Raw genomic sequence first — 22,422 nt, 5'->3', positions numbered from 1 at the left:
ATTTTGAATATGTATATTTGTTTGGGACAAGAAGAATCTTGATTCTATTTGCTATAGTATTCGGATTTTTCAAAAATAAATCAGATTTTATCTCACTTTTTTTTTTTTAAATTTTATCTTAAAAAGTTAAGCTATTAAAACATTTTTTTTTGACTTTATTTACTTCGAAATTCGAGTACTAAATTATAGTTGAATTCAAATTTCAAAAAATCGAATACCAGGTCTGTTTGGGTGTTGAATTTTTTTGAATCAGAATATTATTCTAATTCACTGTGCGAATTATAAGGTTTGACTTTATAAGATAAAATTTTAAAAAGTTGAATAAAACATGATTTATTTTTTTAAAAAAATAGAATATTATTATGCATTTTATTCAAACCAAACACACCCAATTCTTGTAGGTAAATGTGAAATAGTTTTAAATTTTTTGTATTTTAAGTTGTTTGTTAATGTTTTGGTTCAATTCAATCTATTAAATTCTCGAACCATATGATTTTCACTTATCTTTTTAAATACCAATATGAAAATAGCATGCTCTATTAAAAATAGTTGCTGACAGTCTCAATTTAATATTAGAGCTTCACACATAATATTATAATTTATTTGTTCTAACCCATTGAAGAAATTAAAAACATAGGGTTGAGTGGATTCACCACTATTGCAGATTTTTTTCCATAACAAACCAAAGAATTTTAATTTTTAATATCTTTGGATAATCTCGTAGTAATTATCAATTGTCACGAAAAGACAACTTAGGGACCTAATTAGTTGACTAGAAAACGACTGAATCTAACTAAAAGACATTATTGTGTTCCATACGCATAGGGAGAGATGAATGAATCAAATCAATAGTGATTGATTCTATAGTAATCGAGCAATTAATAAATAAATAAATAAATAAATAAAATTGTCCAATTGTCACAATGCCAAGACATCTTTTGTTGGCCCTAGCTAGCTAGTTGATTACGAACAATTAAATAATCTTTCTCACAATCACAAATTTATTTTCCGTACCCATTACCACCAATTACGATTTGGGGGGTCACTATCAACATAAACATCATGATAATTAACCAAACACCATCATTTCCTAATTTCCCGTCACGCGTGATTTCAACTCACTAAGCCATTCATCTTAAAATAGCTATAGGTTATGAAGTGGCCGTGGTTCAGTGAGTAATTTAAACACCTCAATTTATAACATGATCGAGTCATATAGATAATTAAGGGACTTTAGTTAGTTTATAATTTTAATAATTAAGAACTTTTTTTTTTTTTTAATCAAAATCTATATCATTATGTCACTTATGCCTGTAAATTAAAACAAAAATGACAAAAAGGGTGGAGGGGTCATGTGGCTCCACCGCCATGGCTACTACCGCCTTCTGTTTCCTAATAAAAATGGCATCCACAGTACTCCAGAAATGAAGCTGGCTCGCAATGCCACCCCGAAACAAAAGGGGTCACTCATGTGGCCACAATTTATAAAGATGATGGCTCACGCAACGAGCTTCCAGTAGTGAGGGGTGGGCTCACCCCATCCTCTTTTTTTTTTTTTTTTTTTTTCTTTTTTAATTTGTGTTCTCGTGCCTCTAATATTCAAATAGATTTAGCTTAGATGTTGTAAAAAAAATTACAAAAAAATTTGTTAATTTTTAAACTGTCCAAATTTAATTTCAGATTTGTCATCATTTTTTTTACGTTACCTAAGCCAAATTCCAAGAAAAAGAAAGGAAGATGCTTTTCTAAACCTTTTATCTTTGCCTTCTTTATCTACCTGTTTTTTATTTTTTTCCCCCAGCAAAATTGGAATTTGGCTTATGTAACATAAAGATGTAGCTGGCCAATAGTTGGGAACTTGGGAGATTCAACGGTCTCGTTTACTTCACTCTATCCGCCATCGGTACGTAAAATGTAGGGCCGGGGGCGGGACGAAACGCATATGGAGCCAATTACGTACAGTGTGAAGTGGCTTATTTACCAAGACCATGCGCTGTTGTGTTTACGATTGGATCATAAATTTTTTATGAACTTGTTGGGAATAATTTTATGAAGCTTGTCTTGGGAAATTAGGTATTAGTTATTCCAGAAAATTCAGATTATGGCTTTGTTCCAAGTTGAATTGAAGTAGGCCGGAGTCATAATCCGATCAGCAGTCATATCCCTGGCAGAATCGGAATAGGACTCGTAGTCCAAGTCTAGTTCGATCAGTAGTCCTATCCCCTGTAGAATCAGGATAAGACTTCTAGTCCAATTTGATTTCAAATTTTTTAAGATCAAATCTGATTATATGTCTACTAAAGAATCAAAGTCTAAATAGAACTCTGATTATACTCTTAGGTCAAGGAGCATGAAATCTAATTTAGGTTTGATTCCACCTATTTTCTTATAAATAAGCTCATACCCCAGGTATAAACTCAAATTGAATTTTTGTGCATAAAGTATTATTTTCTCATAAAAACTAATTTAGGCATCGGAACGAAACCCCCATAAAGGTCTCAACGTGCTAGCATTTTTTTTTAAAAAAATATTAATGCTATATATTAAAAAAAAAAAAAAATGTGAGAAGCACATGCTATTAAAATAACATGTACTTCTCAAATAGCAATGAACAAATGTCAATCTTAGATACGGTGCGTATGAAATTCCTTACAAATCGATTTATAAATTGTACAAAGATTTCCGTAGCCTCTCTGACTATTTTTATCTTTTGGTCAGCACTCTTGAGCCAAATATTCTATATGTGGTACCTTGATCAACACTCACATGTTACCTAAACCTAGACTCTAGAGAGTTGCCGAGTTGGCTTCGGTGATCGTCATAAGGGCTGTCAACTGTGGAGTCCGCTTAGCACCTTCTACCGACTCTTTCGCACCAAGTGTAGCATATTTGTGTGAACGGATGAGAAGGTGAGCGGCGGCGGGCGATCTGATTGGGGGGCTATGGGCCAGTTTTGGTAACGAAAACAGTTTGAAGATAATCATAATTATTGCAAGCATTTTCTTTACTCTTCACTGCATTTTGGGCTTTGTAATTGTTGATCCAGGCCGGCTTGGAGAGAATAATTACAGCAAGGTATGAACCAGTAGAAATAACTGGGGCCTTTGTAACGAAGCCCACTGCTTGAGTCACCACCCCTCAATCAGGCTGCTGACTGGAGAACCTTTTTTTTTTTTTTTTTTTTGAAGAAGCTGACTGAAGAACTTAATTACAACCTCTGAAGGCCAATAACAGCCGCGCCCGCGAAGGGATCTTCAAAGATGTAAAAGGAACTGATCGGAATTCCCTATACTTACCTATTTTAATTGCAATCTAATCAGATACGTAATTAAGAGAGACTCTTAATGGAACTTATCTGATCGAGCAGGTCAGATTTCGAGTAGATAGGCTTTATTGAGAGTCTCTTACAACTGCAGTCGCAATCTGAATAAAGATTTGGATTTGGACGAAAAACAACTTGACGTTGTAGCATTTCAAAAAGAATAATGATTCAATGTCACCTAAATATACAACTTTTCACTACCTTGCCTATGTGACAAGGTGGTCTTCCACTACTTTTTGAGTTTTTTTATTTTTTAAAAATAAATTAAAGTGGGGGACCACCTTACCACATAGACAAGATGATGAAAAATTATATATTTAGGTGGTAGTGAATCATCACTCTTTCAAAAATTGTCCCATTTCATCTAAATTATCATGATTGTGTGAGTGTGAATGTCGTGACTAGCTAGGCTTAAGTCATCCAAACAGACGGTGTTTGTAACTGCCATTTTCAGTGAAGTGGCAAGCTTCATGAAAAATCTATGCCAAGAATTTCAAAATTTTAGAAAAATTAAAAATAAAGGATAGCCAATAGTTTTTTTTTTTTTTTTTTTTAAACATATTATTGACTAAAAACTTTCCCTTTTGACTTTTGAGGGAGAATCTGTCCCTGCTTAGACACAAGGGTCAATGATTTAGTAATTAATTGATAATCTTTTACAACGAGAGCGTTAGCCTCAGCTGTTGAATGGGCTAGGTAGCCATATATGTTGACAGATATTTATTAGCCAACATAGAAAATTATCTTAAACTATATATATTCAGGAGGTATTTGGTCCAACCCACCACATTCCCCCACCACCGACATTCCCCTTAAATTTCTTTCTCCACTTGAAGTTTTTGGCCAGCAACCTCGTTTTTTATTGTCATGTCAGCTTTCGGTTTATATATATATAGATGAGCCACAGTTTGTGCTTATTTGTCGGTGCAAGTTATGTTCAACTATTAATAGAAAGATTATATGAGTTAACTATAACTTAATTTATGTAATTAAACAGATTATTAAATTTCTCAACTCTAATTCTTCAATATCATATTTAACGGGTCGTGTCAAAAATTATATCGTATTAAATTCGAATCGGATTGATGTATAGATATAAGACTATATATAAATAAGTCTTAATTTAACCTTTTTCTATATATATATATATATATAAGGATTGAAATTCTGCAACGAGCTTTTCATAGTACGTCAATATGTTAATCTTTTCTCTTGACTTTTGAAATGAATGGAATAATCTCTTACGTACCATTGCATTCAACTTTCATGATGTAGCATGATGATAGGACAATATAGAGTAATTGAAATTCTACTCCATTGCGATAATTATTTTGGCCACTGACCCGGCCATGAAAATGAGAGTTGGTTAAAATAATAGTATTATTGAAGACAAACCCATGCTCAGGTAATCTTAGTCCCCCATGTTCTTAAATCCACCAATAAGTTGTAAGTCTTGGTTAATTATTGTATTATATATAATTAAAAGCCTTACCAAAGTCATTAGTTGATGAGCCAATTAAATAGGAAGATCAGCAAGCAGGAAGCAGCCCGGCCAATTCGAGAAACATAGGACCAGATATGAGCAGTTGGTGTGGTATTTAATATTAATTCGACAACTGATGACACAGCCTCCCGAACAAATTAACCCTCATCCACGCAACTTTTGAAGGCATGTGGGAAGGTCTTTTTCTCATATAACATGCCGTCAAACCATTGCTTACAAGCTAGCACCCATGTTTTTGAGCCCAACCCCACCCCACCCCCCCCCCCCCCCCCCCTACCCTATTGCCATTACAAGTCAATCCTCCCTCCCGAACAATCTTTTTCTCATATCATGTCTTAATTCAAACCTTTGCTTACAAGCTAACACCAATACTAAGCACACCCCCCCCCCCCCCCCCCCCCGCCCCCACCCTATTGGCATTGTAAGTCAATCCTCCCGCCCAAACAAACCCTCATCCACGCAAATTTTAAGGCATGCATGTGGGAAGGTCTTTTTCTCATATCATGCCGTCATACCTTTGCTTACAAGCTAACGCCAATATTGCTAGCTACCCATGTTTGAGCCCCCCACCCCCCCTATATGTTGGCATTATAAGTCAATCCTCTCTCTCTCTCATGCTATTTTTTTTCGGTTGTGATTTCTTACAAATGAGAATGCTTGCTGTCATGCCTTTTAATTTCTTCTTATAATGATTACTTTTAGAATTTATGTTAGAATAATATTGTATTACATTGACGGCATAACACGTGAATTCATTTTTTCAGCAATTTGTTATTTAAATTACTAGCTGTAGGCAGTAAATGTGAGAGATTTTTTGAATTCTACATGTCTAAATAGGTAGCTAGGTGAACAGTCCAAAATTTGCTTGGGCATGTGAGCCTTATAATAACAATTTGAACAGCAAAATTGCTAAAAATATCTATCCATGAATAACTTTTATTTTGAAAATCGTTATGGTAACATTTAAGAAAGAGATTTGCTGTCCTTTTTTCTCGGTTTAAAGTGAAATTGAGACAATTCATTTTATAATTTAGATTTTGTTTTGTTGTATTTAACAATGTACGTGAGCTACATCCTTTAAAAATTTTATATGACATAACAATCTATTTACTATATGATAATATATACACCCAAGGATGGAACTAGGATTTTGCATTCAGTGGGGAGAAGAAAGTATGAATGAGGGGTCAAGCCTAATTTTTAAGCTTAAAAATGAATAAATATTTAATTTAATAAAAAAATTAAAAGAAAATTTCAAAACTAAAGGGGGTTCGTCTTGGTTGGCCTATATGTAGTTTCATCTCAATATACACTATTAGATACAATAAAACAAAAATTGGAACCATAAAATGAAATACGCTCTATTTCATTTGAAATAAAGAAGATCGTTATTTTTTTTTCTTTCTTTCTTTATTTTATTTTATTGGCTCTTTAAAACTCTTTCCTTTTAGTTAAGTATTAAGTCACAGTTTTATTTGAACTGCGTTAGTATGGAAAAATGATCTCGGAGCCTAATCATTGATAGCTAAATAAATTATCCAAAAAAAAATCGAGTACTTCTACATGTCATATAAATGTTCATAAAGTGTCTATCAAATAATGAGGTGGCTTTTAAAATCACCATTAGGCATGTGATTGATCAAATGATGAATTTGATCAAATAGTAATTTTAATAGCCACTCATTATTTGATAGACACTTAATAGACATTTATATAATATGTAGAATTACTCAAAAAAATCATGTGAACTTTATAAAGCTATCAGTATATTCTATATGTCGATGGAAGGTGATGTTGATAAATCTCTATCAAATGCCATTTATGTTATTCCTGTGCCATACATTTGGGGTATATATGTTTTGTTTATTAAGGATATTACCAAATCGTCCAAATCAATAGCAGAGTTCAAGTCTGTTACACCTATTATAGAGGTTACATTGCAATAGACTTGTTCCAAGACTCAAATAGCAGATAGAGATTAGCCTCTTGTAATTCAAAGATGTAGCTAAGATTGAGATTAGTCTCTTGTAATTCAAAGATTTAGTCTATCTCTTTGTTAGCTATAGGCTCGTAGCTTATCACTTAAGCTTTAGTTTTGTTAATGTGTTTTTGAGAAGTATTTTTTTTTTTATTTAATTTTGATTTTTTTTTTTTAAAAAAAAGTAATTCTACATGTATATTAAGTGTTCATCAAGTACCCATAAAAAAAATAAGGTAGCATTTAAAATCACCATTGAGCATGTGATTGATCAAATGATGATTTTGAGCAAATGGTAATTTTAAAAATCACCTCATTTTTTTATGAACACTTAATATTCTATTAGAATTACTCAAAAGAAAATGTTCTAACGTCATATAAAGGTTAAAAGTATTTTGTGTTTTCTTTATAACACTTTCACAATATATATATTCTTCTAAAAAAAAAAAAAAAATGGGTGAAGGAATTGAAGACGCAGGCAAGGTTTCAAAAGGAAAGAAATGGCTATAATGGGCCAAAAAGTGGTCTCCAATCTCCATGGACCACGACTTCCTTTGAGCTGAAAATTGGATTTTCAACAAATAATATAATGTCTAAACTTCTCAAACTTTATTTTGTTTGTCCAATTATTTTTTACCAAACAAAAACATAAGCAATCGAAGGTTTCAAATTTTCTTTCCAACATTGCATACTGTGTTAAAGAAAGACTTGTATTAATTGGGTGTGGACTTGATTATGGATAATGGATTACGTGTTATAATTTAATTTCTCTACTTACATGTTTAATTAATAAATTTTGATGCCGTTTATTAACGCTTTTTATAAGGTACTTTTTTTTTTGAAAAGATATTCTTGTATAATATAAAGGTAAAAGTAATTTTAAGTGTTTTTGATTGTTTGTTAACGTAGAAAAAGAAAAAGAAAGAAAAAGTTCTATGAAACAAATCCTTAATTTATTTTTATTTTTATTTTTTTTTGCTTGGAACGGATACTACGTCTTGATTATAGCAGAGAGAATAACTGATTTATAGTTTTGTTATGCAAATAATTAGCAAAAATTAATGATAGAAATACTTAATGGGCAGATTTGCAAACTTTTTAGAGTTGTTCACTTTCTTGTGGCATTGGACTTCCCAAAAGTTATTCAACGCTAAAGTTTCACCATTCTTGACATCTATATCAAACAAAAATAATGCCATATACTTAATTCTCAATTCACTCTTTTTTTTTATTGGGTTGATGTAACAGTTTTTATCTGCACTTAGATCAGTCTTTATTTGAAAAAAAAAAAAAAAATTAAGGGTTGATGAGCATTGCCACATCAGTCCAAATGAAATGAGAGTCGAGTATATAGAATTACTCTTTAAATAAAGGTCAAAAAATTGATTGGCGAATCCGCTTAAAAATTTTCAAAATTTTTTCATTATGGCTAACGGTTTTTGGTCCCAAATAACCTCATTCTTCTTCTTCATCTTTTTTTTTTTTTTTCACTAGAATTAAATCTTAATTATAGCTTAGTTCTTTATAATTATTTTGGACGAATCTTATGACAATAACATTGAAATGGCAAACACGTGGGTTTAGGGGATTAATTTGAGCATTAAATTTAATGTACTTTGATATTGAGCTCGACTCAAATTGATTGAATTTAGTTTTTATCTATAACTTCATGTCTTAAATCCTTGATCCTAGTTTGAGTTTGATCCCTAGTTTAGTTCACTAATCACACTTGTCCTAGCGACCACCAGCTAACCGCCGCACTGGTTCTGATGGCATCGTATGGGTGTCAATGTCATACTTGTTAAGGTGGTCAAATTAAACGTGGCCTACCTACAAACAACACCTTTTGTTGGGTAATTATCCTTTTCCACGGGTAGATGGGTCATCGGAGTGATCCAACCCAATCAGACCCAATAAGTTGGGCCGGCTCGTTAGTCATGACCTTCTCGGAATAATGGAGTTTTTGTTTGGACAAAGGAGCACCTCTTCAGAGAAAAACGAACTTGGTGTTTGGAACCTCACAGTTATGCTGATTGCCGATCACACCCAATGAACAACCATGAATTGTCCGAGATGGGAGATCCTTGCATTTATTAAAATCTTTGAACATTTATTAAACATGAGATTAGATGGTCAAATCAAATCAAAACACAAGGTAGACAGCAGTGTCACATGCCGCTCCACAGGCCGGCTCATCATGCCAAAGGTCAGAATACTATAAATGGCCGTCGATCATGTCACATTCTACCACTATTCATTCACGCCGATGGACCAGTAGACTGAAGATTTAGGAAGCCTGCACGTGCGAGTTCATAAAAGAGAGACAGTATAAATAAAAGTCATAAATTTGGTAACGCCTAACTTCTCTAGTTGCATTTATTCCATTTTCTCACAAAACCCTCATTGACTTTATCATCGGAGGAGGCGTCGCCAGCTAACCCCCAACAAATCTTTATTATTTTGCAGATTCTTTCTCACGAGGACTAGCAATCTTATTCGGATATTCAATCTAGGAGACTACTTGTTTGTTGACACGACACCACTTGAAAACTGTACAAACACCTTTCTAGATGTGAGAATCACATTTTTAAAAAACAATTCTTAAAAACATTAAAAAAAAGAACCGCAAAATTTCAAAACAATTCTCAGATAACATGTAGTGATAGAGTAATATATAGTTGATTCGATTTTTTCTTTTGTTGTTGATTACCAAGTGTTGAAAGTTTTCAAGAAGTAGTTCAATCTATACTTATAAAGTGAAAGTCATTGGTTTGATTTTTTTTTTTTCTTTTATATGGACACGTAAAAATATATATATAAGAATTTTAGAGCGAAAAACAAATACAAGTTAAATGGGTAGTCGAGAGAACCAATTTGTCCTTGAAGTGTCAAGACTGCAAGACCCACTGACCAAATGATGGTGCAATGGGGCCTTCCCGTCCCATACCGATGGGATGTTTGATGGAAAGTGGAACCACCACTTGTGGATGCTGATGATATTTTCAAAAGAATTATATAAAGGGTCCCACACATCAAAATCATGTTCATGCATATGTGATGTGTGTGGTGGTAAAGCCAAACACTGGATCTTTCCTCCATGCCCTTTTCACCATGCTATTATCAATTTAAGGGCTGCAAACATAGCTTAGGAGGAAAGGTGTAAAATGGAGCGCCATGGTTCCCCCCACTATCGCATGCTCATCAGTCATTATCCCTTTCCATGCAAGCCGCTGTTCACCGGCCCACTCATGACCTAAGAACACATGTTGGTTATATTTTAAAAAGATAAGTTCATTTGAAGTTTTTATAGAAGAGAAATGTTGTTTTTCTTTCTCTTCTTTCATTCTTGTTCAAATCCGTCTATTCATATTTTTTTAAAATTTATTATAAAAAATTTAAAAGTCCTACAAATTCAACGATAAATTTTAAAAAAATAAATAAATAAACAAGAGTTTGAAGAATAGCGAGCAAATCCTTTTTTAGAATCGAGAAATAATATAAATTTATTTCCTACTCATCTTATTTTCAAATCATCGATATGTATACATTTTCTACTCATCTTATTTATCTCTTTAAAATCACTTATAAAATTATGTCTTGCTTAAAAAAAAAAAAATTAACATAAATCTAAGCACTTATGAGGATTTTTATGAAGTACCCATTTTATTTGGACTATTCGTCTATTCAAATATGAGACTAAAGTGTTGCACAATGAGGCTCTGACTAAATCATGAAGTAGTCCACCTCCAATGTACCTTGATGGACAAAACATAAAAATAAAACCTTGGGGCATAAGAAACCATAAAGGGAGACCCCAACCCAAACACTAATGGAGAACTTTATTTGTGTATATATATATAAAAGACATGGCCTTCGTAGTCCTTAGTGAATGGTTCTCGTTTCTAATAGTAACATATTAATAACATAATTATATCATCACTTTTTCACCAAATTTGACTGCAATTTCACAGGCGGGAAATCTTCTATTGGAATTTAATTGGTACTTTAGATATGGCCGTTCGTAAAATTACTAATAATTTCATAAGCTTAAGCCAATACGCGAGAAGATGTGAAAATTATCATTTAATTAACATTTTTAATTTTTTTAATGTAGTATTATAAGATAAATTAAATAATTAAATTTGTCACTTCTTATCAATTTAAGCTTTTAGGATAAATGTTGATTTAATATGGTATTAGAATAGATATCTTGAATTTGAACTCTCTCTGTCATTCACCTTCAATTCAATTAAATATTTTACGTGTTTGGTCTCAATTATTAAAGGAAAGTTTGAGCCCGCATGTAAGGAAGAATATAAAATCCGTCTCGATCATTCGCCTAAGATTTAAATTAAGAGTTTACCTTCAATAAGAATGGGCTGTAAAACCTCTATTTTACATCATTCAATTATAAGTTAACAACTCATAAAAAACAAAAAATTACAACAAAAATACTATAAACCTGAAAACACCAAATCCTTCCTCATCACTGTTCTCTCTAATCTCCACCGGACCCACCTCTCCAGCCGAAGCTTTCGCTAGAATCTATGGAGCCGGCCACCCTCAGGATTCAACCAAATCTGAGGTCACTCGGAAGCGAGATTCGGCCGGCCACAGAGAGATCCATCATGGTGGTCACTCGGAAGCGAGATTTGGCCGGCCACAGAGATCCGACCGAAACACCTAAACCCACGCCGGTGTGCGTGGGTTTCTGGACAAAGAGAGATCCAGCTCTCTGTGGCTGGATCTATGTCGAAGTCCGAAACCCACGCACACGACGTGGGTTTGGTGGGTCTAACCGAAAACTCACGCTGGTGTGCGTGGGTTTTCGTACAAAGAGAGATCCGGCTCTCTGTGGTCGGATCTATGTTGACGTTGCTGGTTTTTGGTCTGATCTCTGTGGCCGTCGGTGGAATTCGGCTGCGGGTAGGACTGAACAGGTGCTGGGTTTAAAACCGGTTGGGCTATTTGAATCGAAAAATATTGGGTGCTTTTCATGCTTAATGTATTTTAGTCTTTTAACGATGTGCCAACTCTTTATTAGAAGCTATAAAACATCACTTTTACATCCCATCTTTACAGAATGGGCTCTCTTAAATTAAATGTTCTACGTATTAAACCTCATTACCACATAAAGCTTGAACTTAAGCCCACACATAAAGAGTAAATTAAAATATAAATTAAATAATTAAATTTATCAATTTCTATCCGCATTTAATCAATATTTTTATCACGATATTGTCTATATTAGATCAACAGTACGGAGGTCGTACCAAGTAAAAAAAAAAGAAAAAGTAAGGAGGTCTTAGGTTATTGAACTACCATAAGTTAAGAACAACATTTGCATTAAAGGCTAGTGTTAGATTCGGAAGGTAGAGTACTAACACAATAATTGATGGTAATTTGTGGGCCGGGCAGTTCCTACAAAATTCCAAAAACATTTCTTCAATTACATTCTTCCATGTGAATTTGAAGTGCCAACAACTTTTTCATCTTTTTCATTAACTTTGCTATTGTTCCCTGTTTGGAGTTTGTGAAAAAACAAATTTTGGGAGCCTTCTAGAAAACATGTTTATCTCAATAACAATCTTCTGGGAGAAAAAGATCTGATCGGGCGCTTAATTAGCATTTGACTTGCTGAGATCGAACACGGCTTTCTTTGAGCATTTGGCACCAAGTCACCTCAGCATGCATGAGCCTCGTTCACAAAGTCAAATTCACCCTTGTAATTAATGGTGAATTTACCTTAAACATGATGAAGATCAGAAAAGAAAAAACCTTAACTTTTACTATTTACTTGTCAATGTATACACAGGTGTTAGACCAAATGATGATAGATTTTATGGAGTGTTATTGCATGTCACGTCATTCGTTAAAATATGAATTGTTATATGGTAATTTATATAACATTTATTATGTTAACAAATTGATCATGTAATTCATGTGACACTTATCATACATGTCAGCTACTAAAAATTGTTAATTGTTACGTGTCGGTCTATGTAGCATTTATTTTTATAAAAAATAAATAAATAAATTCACTTGAGTTTCTAATAGAGTTATAGTAAAAATTATACTATCTAACATTTTTTTATTTTTCATTGGTATGAGATGATCATCAAGATAAATGGTTTAAGTTCTCTTAATTGGGACAAAGAAAATAAGATAAAGAGATAATTACATCGTTGGCCCCTGGGGTTGGCCATACCTGTTGTTTAAAAAATTTACAAGAGGTCCTCGTAGTAAATAGTAATTACAAATCAGCCCCTGAACACATTTTCCATCCAAAAGTTAACAGATTCCGTTAGTCAGCCACGTCACACCCAATAGGAAGTCGGCACGTATCCATTACAATAAAAATATAAATAAATAAAATATAAATATTTGTTTTTAAAAATTAAAAATAATAATAATAAAAAATACTAGTGATTGGGGGTGGTCGCATAACCACCTGCATTCAATAGCCCCAATTGTTCTAGAAACAAATGGAAGTAGTTCTTTATCGCTATCAAATACGACGTCGTCTTCCTCCAATATGTTAACAAATGCCTCAATTCCATTTTCATCTCTGCTACTCATCAACACCACGAAATTCTTTTTTTGAACAAAAACCTTCTTCATTACTGGAAAAGCAGACATCAAAGGGTTACAAAGACCAGAAACCAAATACAAGATCTAGAGCCATCGAAGGTAATTACAAAGCTTGTTGGCGAAACAACAATGCCCGAAGGTGAATGTAGTGACTAGAGATAAAGAATCTCTACCTACTAAGCCAAGAAAAAAACTTGACTTGAAGCAGCTATCAAATGATAGATTGTGACTAAAGACAATAATATACAACCAAATACAAACAGAAACCTCGGAAACAAGCACCAGAAAGAACCGCTGGCGTGTGTAAAGCACGCGCCTTCTCCGGGAACCCCCATTATGTCGAACGACCTTCAGGAGTCCAGATCATCACCAATTGAGACCGAAAAAGCAAACGATGACCTACACGCGCAAGACTAGGGAGAGAAAACTCCCAGGGAGTGAACCACACGGACACGTCGAGTGACCACCGTGGCTGGAGATGGCCGGCAACCGCAACAAGAAGGTCCATTTCGAAGAAATTCCAGCCGAGTCTTGTAGATCTAGCTTTGACAACATCTCCGCCGGAAAACCATCAACACCCGTCATTCTCCACGAACGTGAACCAAAAAAACTCCTGTTTGCACCAACACACAATAGCAAAACAAAGAAAAAACCAAAAAATCTCCATCGGATCTTGCTTTGAGAGGACCAAAAGCTCCACAATATTAATGGCTAGAAGAGACAACAGCCACCATTGGACACAAGCCAAGGGAAACAAAAGCCACCCTAGCCCACTAAGGCTAGGGGGAAAACCAGCGCCGAGAGGGGGAGGCTCTTACGAAATCATCTCTCACTATGCTCTCTTTCTCTCTAGAAGCTTCAGACGTTCTCTCACTAATTCAAAATATATGCTTACTAACACCACGAAATTCTTGAATGGCATGTTTGGACAACACACCCAAGTGGGCTGCCCCCACCCGAAATTAGCCTCATTGGCCCAAAGCACCGATAACCACCATTTTGTTTTTTTTTTTGTTTTTTTTTAATTTTTAATTTTTAATTTTTATTGGATTTTATATATTTTTATTGTAATTGACACGTGTCAGCTTTCTATTAGGTGTGACGTGGCTGACTAACGAAATCTGTTGACCTAGTGAATGAAAAATTGGTGCATAATGTGATTTGTAATTATTGTTTACAATAAAAACTTCTTAGAAACTTTTTGAATCACAAAAAATAAAAAATAATTATAATTAATCTCAATGCCCAACAGTACAATTATAACATTTATTTATACTTTAACGATGTTTATATGTTATTTAATGATATATGCGTCGGACCAACCTCTCGTAATTTTCTTCAGCAGATGTTTGTACGATTTTACTTTTTTTTTTGTAAGTTGTACGATTATACTTTAAATGCTATTAGGGTTTTCCCAGGTTTTGTTCCGGGTTTTTTTTTTTGAATGTACGAAAAAGTAAGTGGGGGCGGAATCCAGAGATGACTCAACACTTTTAAATCTCACGAAAGAAAGAGATCTCACTCTGCCAGATCAAAGATTTAATTTACTTAAAAAATAATAAATAAATTAAAAAAAAAAAAAAAAAATCCACCGATTACTTATTAATTAGTTGATCACTGGCTCTCGATGTCATTTTCAGGGAATGAGATTCTTTTTTGTTATTGTTTATGTCAAATTTTACGAAAATTAGGACAGCTTAAAAGAGAGTTATTGTCCCAAGGCAGGTAGATTTGACATCTTTATTAAAAGCAAGTTGGGTATTCGAAATTTATCCAAATTTTTATAAAATTGGAAAGCATACGTATTTTATAAACACTCATATTTATTATGAGATTTATGCAGATCGATGAGATCCATTCATATACATAAATTAAATCAATTAGACATTTTTTTTTTTTAACGTTATTCTTATTATAAAACAACTTATAAAAACGTTTAGTTAGTTAATGCGTTTTTTTATATGGTATTTTTTATTTTTCTTTTTACTTAAAAAAAAATATTTTGATGTGACATAAAAGTGATACGTAAAAGATGAGCGAAAGATGAATGTGTAATATCTCTTTGAGTTATTTAGGGACATGTTAGATATCTATTTCCTAACCATCTCTATATAACAAAATTTCAAATTTACTATTGGATTTGTGGATCGAACGTGGATCCAATAAATCCGATAGTGAATTTTAAAATGAGATAGTTAGGAGATGACCGAAGCCACACGCGCCTTACAGTTCGTGTTTTTCACCATTACAACTAAGGGTGTATAACTGATTGCGGTTGCGGTTGTGGTTATTTCTTCATAACCGCAACCACAACCGAGGTATTCGTTTATTTTCATGTATAGAGCTGCAACCGCAACCGATTAGTTATTACTAACCGCAAACCAGTAGACTGGTTACGGATATTACCAACCGTCGGTTATCCAGTTATTAACCGGGTAACCAGTTTTTATACATTGTTATTTTTTTTTTCCAATATCCAACAATTCAATATTCAATGCTAAATAGTAAATACTACTGGAAATGCATAATTTCATTTACCATTCACCATTCATTCATCTCAATGAGTTCATAATAAAGTCTATAAATTAAATAAAATGATTGCAAAAAAATCATACAAACGAACAACATTACAAATCCAAAATCAATATAAAACCAGTTTCCTCTATTAGAAATTAAAAACCATTAAAATTCCAAAACATCATAATATATATATAATGACTCACTGCAAAGTGTGAAGCCTTGTGTATACATTTTAAAACAGGCGTTGACGTAAATAGTGATAGAATTCTCTGCCTTGATATCAAAGCTGTTTTTTAATTATTTACAATATTTTATTTTTAATACATAGGGAAACTTACACTTAAGCCTCTTAAATTACCGGCCGTTTTGAAAGTAACTAAAAAACTATCTACCCTTGGATTCCAGTCTCCAACTATCAAAAAATGCCAAAAGACCTCATTTGTCAAAATATTTCCATAATACCCTTGTCACGTGTCATTTTTTCAATTAAAAATAATAAATTTAAAACAATTTAAAAAACAAAGGGAAAAAAAATATGAGAGTGGTCGGTCACCTCCATTTTGGCCAAGTTGGTGGTTGAGCCACCCCTAAGGCCGGTTTGGGGGTAGCTCGACCACCCCGGTTTGGCCTGGGGGTGGGTTCGACCACCCTAAACTAGTTGGTTTGGAGATAGTTCGGCCACGCTCAAGGACCAAACTTTTTTTTTTTTTTTTTTTTTGGCCTTTAGGGGTGGGTTCGGCTGACCAATATAGGGGTGCTGAACCCACCCCTAGGCCAAATGGGGGTGGTTTCGGCCACTCACATTTTGTTCCTTGGGGGTGGTTCACCCTTTTGGCCAAAATAGGGGTGGCTGACCACCATTATTATTATTATTATTATTTAATTTTTAAATTGTTTTAAATTTTATAATTGAAAAAATAACACGTGGCAATGGTATTATGAGAAAATTTCAACAATTGAGGTTTTCTTGGCACTTTTTGGTAGTTTGGGAGCCAAACTCCAAGAGTTGGCAGTTTGAGGGCCAAACCTTTTTTTTTTTAGTCTTTAGGGGTGGGTTCGGCCAACTGATATGGGGGTGCTGAACCCACCCCTAGGCCAAATGGGGGTGGTTTCGGCCACCCACATTTTGCTCCTTGGGGGTGGTTCGAAAATCGGTCTCAGCCACCCTTTTGGCCAAAATAGGGGTGACTGACCACTCCTTTTATTATTATTATTATTTAATTTTTAAATTATTTTAAATTTTATTATTTTTTAATTGAAAAAATAACACGTGGCAATGGTACTAAGAGAAAATTTCGACAATTGGGGTTTTCTTGGCACTTTTTGGTAGTTTGGGAGCCAAACTCCAAGAGTTGGCAATTTGAGGGCTACTTTCAAAACGGTTGATAATTTGGGAGGCTTAAACATAATTATCTCTAATATATATAATTATATATGTACATATAAAAAAACCGGTTATCGGCGACTTGATTATTAGCCGATTTTCTAAAATTCTATAAATCAGTAACTGCAACTAGGGTATTTGGTTATCCGATTACGGTTATTTCTGATTTTCCGGTAATCCGGTTCGCAGTTGTTGGCGGTTAATAACCACCCCGCTTCTACTATCCTAGTTGCTGCTGCATTTATTGTTTTTTTGGGTTATTTCCGTTGTATTGCTTTCCGGTTTTGTTGTGAGATTTTGTCTCGTTGTTTTTATGTGGTTTTAGCTAGTTGAGGAGACTTCTGCATCTGAAGATCGTTCTTCCATCAACGAATCCCGCTCGGATTTTGACAGTGCCTCCCTCTCGACAACCTTGTTGCAACGCATTATCGGGGATCCGGCCGGGACGGGTTGCCGTTTCGTGTGTCCCATTTAGTTTAGTTATCAGTTTATGCGGGCCTTTCAAAGAGGATCGAGTTAATATTTTTTGACCAATTTTTTACTAATTGTTTGTTATGTTCTACAATTTTAATTTTTTTAATTTTTTAAATGTGTTTTAATACGTGTAATCCTTTGTGTTTTTTTTTTTTTTTTTTCAAGAAACATTGGACTTTAATGTTCAACGTGTCGTTAGGAAGCGTTGTCTGTGTTGCGTGTGCATCTACATTTCGTACATTTTGTAAAAATGTAATTTACCTTAACAACCTACCGACAGTACAGACCAGATCTGTAGAGTCTCTGAGACAACAGCTATTCCACTAACCCTATCCTACGTACAATTCACACTCTCCCTGTGCCCTTCTCCTCGCCCACTATAATGGCAGCCAAGCAACGAGCAATAATACCGAAGCTCAGCAACCACCACAGCCACCAGCTGAAGCTGAGCCACAACTGCCGCCGCCGCCACAGCCACAACGACAACAAAAAAGACAAAAAAAAAACAAAACAGCAACGACAACGGGCTTAGGCCCTAACAGCTTCGGATTTGCCAGGGACTTTTTTGACTGCGTTGGGTGGGAAGGTTACGGTAATGGAGGTGTACGTGGGAAATTGGGATGAGAGAGACGGGTCGAACAGAAAGAGAAATGATAAAATTACGACCCTTATATAATTATTTCACAACTTCAAGACATATGAGATGAGGTTCACATATTATGACATATGGGATGGGGTCCATATATACGTAGATCCCACCCAAAATATTTTGGTTGTAGAATAATTGTGCAACATGAATTGTGTAGCAATTAATCCCCAAGCGGAAATGAACATGGTAAAAATATGAAGGTTAAAATGTCAAAATGTCATCGTTTTTGAAATTAACAAAATATTAAGCTTTATAAATAATTTTAAAATTCTCTAAATTGATTAATTTTTTTTTTTTTTAAGTGATAGAGAATATGTGAATAATGTTATACATGTAACAATTTGATAATTTGAGATATAAATAAAGAGACATTCTTTCTGTGAATAGGTAGGATTACCTGCTTTAATAGTGATTTTAAAAAGTTAAAAAAAAAAGAAAAAAAAATTATTAAAAAAAAAAATCATTTCTCATAAATTATATAATTAAATTTTAAAACTTGAGAGTCAATTTGAGAACGACTCCATAAAACTGTATCGTGTAGTTTGTTGGTTTTGTTCATAGGAGAGGTCGATCAGGTTAATTTCAATGGTACAGCTTGTGTTGTACCAGAATCTTTGATCATTTCAGCTAGAGTTTACGTGTTCTTACTTTTTAGGATGGTCAGAAATATATCCACATGCACGACACTATTAGCCATTATATTTGGTACGTCAAGTACAACAAAGCATGCACGCATTAAGGCAGCGTGATCTTGACCATGGCAATCAACTGTGATCGAGAGAGAAGAGTAGATCGATCGAACAGTTGAGTGAATGATGAACATGTCCATTTCGTGGATCATATATATAATTAAGGTGGATTATATATATAATTAAGTATCTAAAACTGTGAAGTGATGGAGAAAAGTATTTCGAACTGTAAAAGTGAAGGATTAAAGCACCTGAATCTCAAGTCACCCACATGCATGCACCAAAAAACAAACAATCCTCTATCAACTTTTCTACAAAGTCATATATAGGACTCCGTCTCCCATCCATGCATTCTGCTTCCTCTTCGACTATTCCCTCTTTTTTTTTCTTTTTTTCTTTTTTTTTTACACAAAAGCAAATTCTTTTCTGCACAATAAAAAGCAGAAGACTAAAGCAACCAAACAAAAGCTCAAACATCTTAGTATTATCTATAATAAAATCATCATCATTCATCAAGTTCAAAACAACCTAACCCAACCCAGAAATTCTCTATAGTATAAAGAAGAACAAATTAAGGCGATCCATTGCCGCTATTCCTTCATTTACAACATCACAAAATGCTTACCACTCTTAGTTCCATGATGCACCAAATCATACCCTAAAAACCATCCAAACTAAATCAAGTAGACAAAAGGGTAAATAGATAAGAGGTCCAATGGGACTCATTTGTATACAGAAGTAAAGAATTCCACAAATCTATCAAGGCCAAGTTTTACCCAGCTTTCGCTCTTCAGGAATCAGCTGGGTGATCAAGAAGGTCACGGAGGAGGGCCATATCCTGGCAGATTTGGCCACTGGCTTGGAATATTGCTGTTAGTGTTTCCAGTAGTGGAGGTAATGGTGCTAAAACTCCACAAAGCGGCGGCATCAGATGCCGTAGGGTTAGTATTGCTCATAAAGGTCTGATGCCAATCATCCTGGGAAGTAGTCGTAGGCCTGCTCGATTGAATCAAAGTCTCTTCAGTCGGATAGAGATTTTCCATGCCTCTATCTCTGTTACCCATTTGATAAAATTGCGTTTGCTGAATTTGCCGCTGCTGATGCTGTGATCCGAAAGAAGGGAGAGTAAACCCCTGAAGCAGATCCATATTTGAAGAACCCCCAACATGGAGAGATTGACTGAAAGAATGTGATTGATTCAAAGATTGGATTGCTCCCAAAGAAGACAAATAGCCACCTCCCCCATAGTAAGGCGCAATTGAAGGGATCGATCCTTCTTTAGTTGTCTGTAGAGCCGGGCTGGTTTGGATAGCTGGATTAGAGGGGATTGTAGGTGGTGGGTTTGTCAAATTTTGTTGTACTAATTGTTGTGGCTGCTGCTGAGTCGTCGACCGTGAATTCTCACCGGAAGATGAGGAGGTTTTGGCACGCTTTCCCTTCCGACAACCGCCGCCGACGGGGACGTTTCTGAGGGTTCCTCCTTGAGTCCAGTACCTTCTACAAGTCTTGCAGAAGTAACGCGGCTGAGTCAGGCTATAGTTGTTGTAATAGCAAAACTTGGTGTTGAGAGACTCACAGCGAGGGCATTTTTGAGGCTGGTGATGTTGCTGCTGATTTTGATCGGCTTGCAAAGGCTTCAGTCTCCGGTCTTGATGCTGTTGTTGCTTCATGTCTTCCGGTCCTTCTGCCTCTCTCTCTTGCTGCATCTTGTCTCTCTAAATCTTTTTCTTTTGTGGGGTGTGGTTTTTCTTCTTGTGTTTTTTTCTTTGTCTATATATCAAGAAAGGTGCATGCAGGTTTTGGGGGAGGGCTGAATTTGGAGCGTTTCAGTTTTGGAAACTCAACAACGTGTCTGTCTCTAGGCTTTGAGAATCTACACAGTGCACAAACTAACGGCCATCTTTACCTTGTGCATGCAATCCTCTCGTTCCCAATCCCTCCAACCTAACCCACCAAAAAACCAAGGCTCTAGTCTTGACTGTTGAATGAAAAACGGAAGATTTTCTATGTGAATTAACACAACAAAATCCTCAAAAGATTTTCACCACCCCGGTCCTTTCTCTCTCTCTCCAATAAAGAAGGCAGAGAGACAGAGACACAGGTAAAGAGCTGCTTTTTTTTTTTTCCTGCTATCTGAAGAAAGAGGAGTGTGTACGTGTATAAAGTCAGAGAGGAGAGGTCTTAATCTGGGGGTAAGCGAGATATCAGGGAATTGGGTTTTGTGTTCAGTAAAGGTGCAGTGGGTTTATTATTATAGGATGAAAATGGAACCAGAATAAAGCACCGGAAAACCGCAGTTCACTGCTCTGATCAGAGCTACCCTATATAGTATACATGAGACATGCACAACATATAACACACAAAAAATAGAATCACCTGAATCTTGCAAACGCTAGCTCAAAGAATCCTCACCCAAAAGAAGAATCGCAGCCAAGAAGTGGAGGAGGAGGGATCTGTCATCTGTGGGATTGAAATAGAGGAAGGACGACTGGCCGCCTGAGGAAGAGGGGTGAGCGAGGCGGCGGAAGAACAGTCTAAGGGAAGGGTCGCGTGGCGGTCGTCAATGGGTGGTGGGTGTGTCAGACCTCAGCAACTACTTTTCTTTCTCTCTCTCTCTCTCTCTCTTTCTTTTTTGCTCTTCCTTTCCTTCTGTTTTTTCTCTTTCATTCCACTTTCATGTAAACAATCTTTCTTGAGTCTTCTATTCTATTTTCTTTAGTTTATTTTTCAGTTCTGTTCCGTCTGACATCATTTGTGCTTTGGAGACCAATCCTTGATAACCCCGACACCCACTTTCCCCAAAGACGATAGTGTCCCCCCCGTAAGCACAAAATTCCCATTTTCTCATGTTTACGGTTTATCCGTTGCCTCACTTTGTCAATCTCTGCATTGACGACTAGATCCGAATGTGGTTCCAGTAGTATTGTGCTACCAAAACTTTGGATATTGAGCATTTCTAACAGCAAATGAAGTCATTTTTTTTTTGTCTCCGAATAAGGAGAATATAATTTTTTGCTTTTAATGTGAATAGTAAGTAATTTTTTTTTTTTTTTTTTACTCTCTTCCTTTAACACCATTCCCTACATGAAATAACATTTTTAAAAAAATATAGAGTAAAATAGAGAATCTGTTAAGTAAAGCAAAATAGAGAATATGTTAAAACACTTTAAAAAAAAAAAAAAAGATTTTTAAAATATAAATTTATACTTTTTCAGTTGTTATTTTGACTATCACCGATTCATGCCAGAGATGCTTGTCCACACTCCAGACGATAAATAACGGATTGAGATGTTTTGAAATTTTCGGTCCGC

General features: G+C 35.0%; 1 protein-coding gene across 2 annotated transcripts; it reads right to left on the bottom strand.

Annotated features, from left to right (window-relative positions):
- Positions 1 to 19,682: 19,682 nt before the first annotated feature.
- LOC133868804 (dof zinc finger protein DOF2.1-like) lies at positions 19,683 to 21,830 on the bottom strand. 2 transcript variants are annotated; one of them, XM_062305817.1, is made up of 2 exons: positions 21,488 to 21,830; positions 19,683 to 21,055 (listed from the first exon to the last, which is right to left on the bottom strand). In XM_062305817.1, exon 2 carries the CDS (start codon positions 20,815 to 20,817, stop codon positions 19,930 to 19,932), a length of 888 nt encoding a protein of 295 aa, XP_062161801.1. In that variant the 5' UTR covers positions 20,818 to 21,055; positions 21,488 to 21,830; the 3' UTR covers positions 19,683 to 19,929. The 2 variants fall into 2 exon arrangements, with proteins under 2 accessions (XP_062161801.1, XP_062161800.1); XM_062305816.1 differs by having other exon boundaries at positions 19,683 to 21,432; positions 21,524 to 21,830.
- Between the last annotated feature and the right edge of the window lie 592 nt (positions 21,831 to 22,422).

This window comes from Alnus glutinosa, chromosome 5, assembly GCF_958979055.1.
Source record: "Alnus glutinosa chromosome 5, dhAlnGlut1.1, whole genome shotgun sequence".
NCBI classification, from domain to species: domain Eukaryota; kingdom Viridiplantae; phylum Streptophyta; class Magnoliopsida; order Fagales; family Betulaceae; genus Alnus; species Alnus glutinosa.
This window is presented reverse-complemented; position numbering and strand designations above follow the sequence as displayed.

Excerpts from the sequence above, each read along its gene's own strand:
- LOC133868804 (XM_062305817.1), bottom strand. The coding sequence starts at position 20,817 with ATGCAGCAAGAGAGAGAGGCAGAAGGACCGGAAGACATGAAGCAACAA.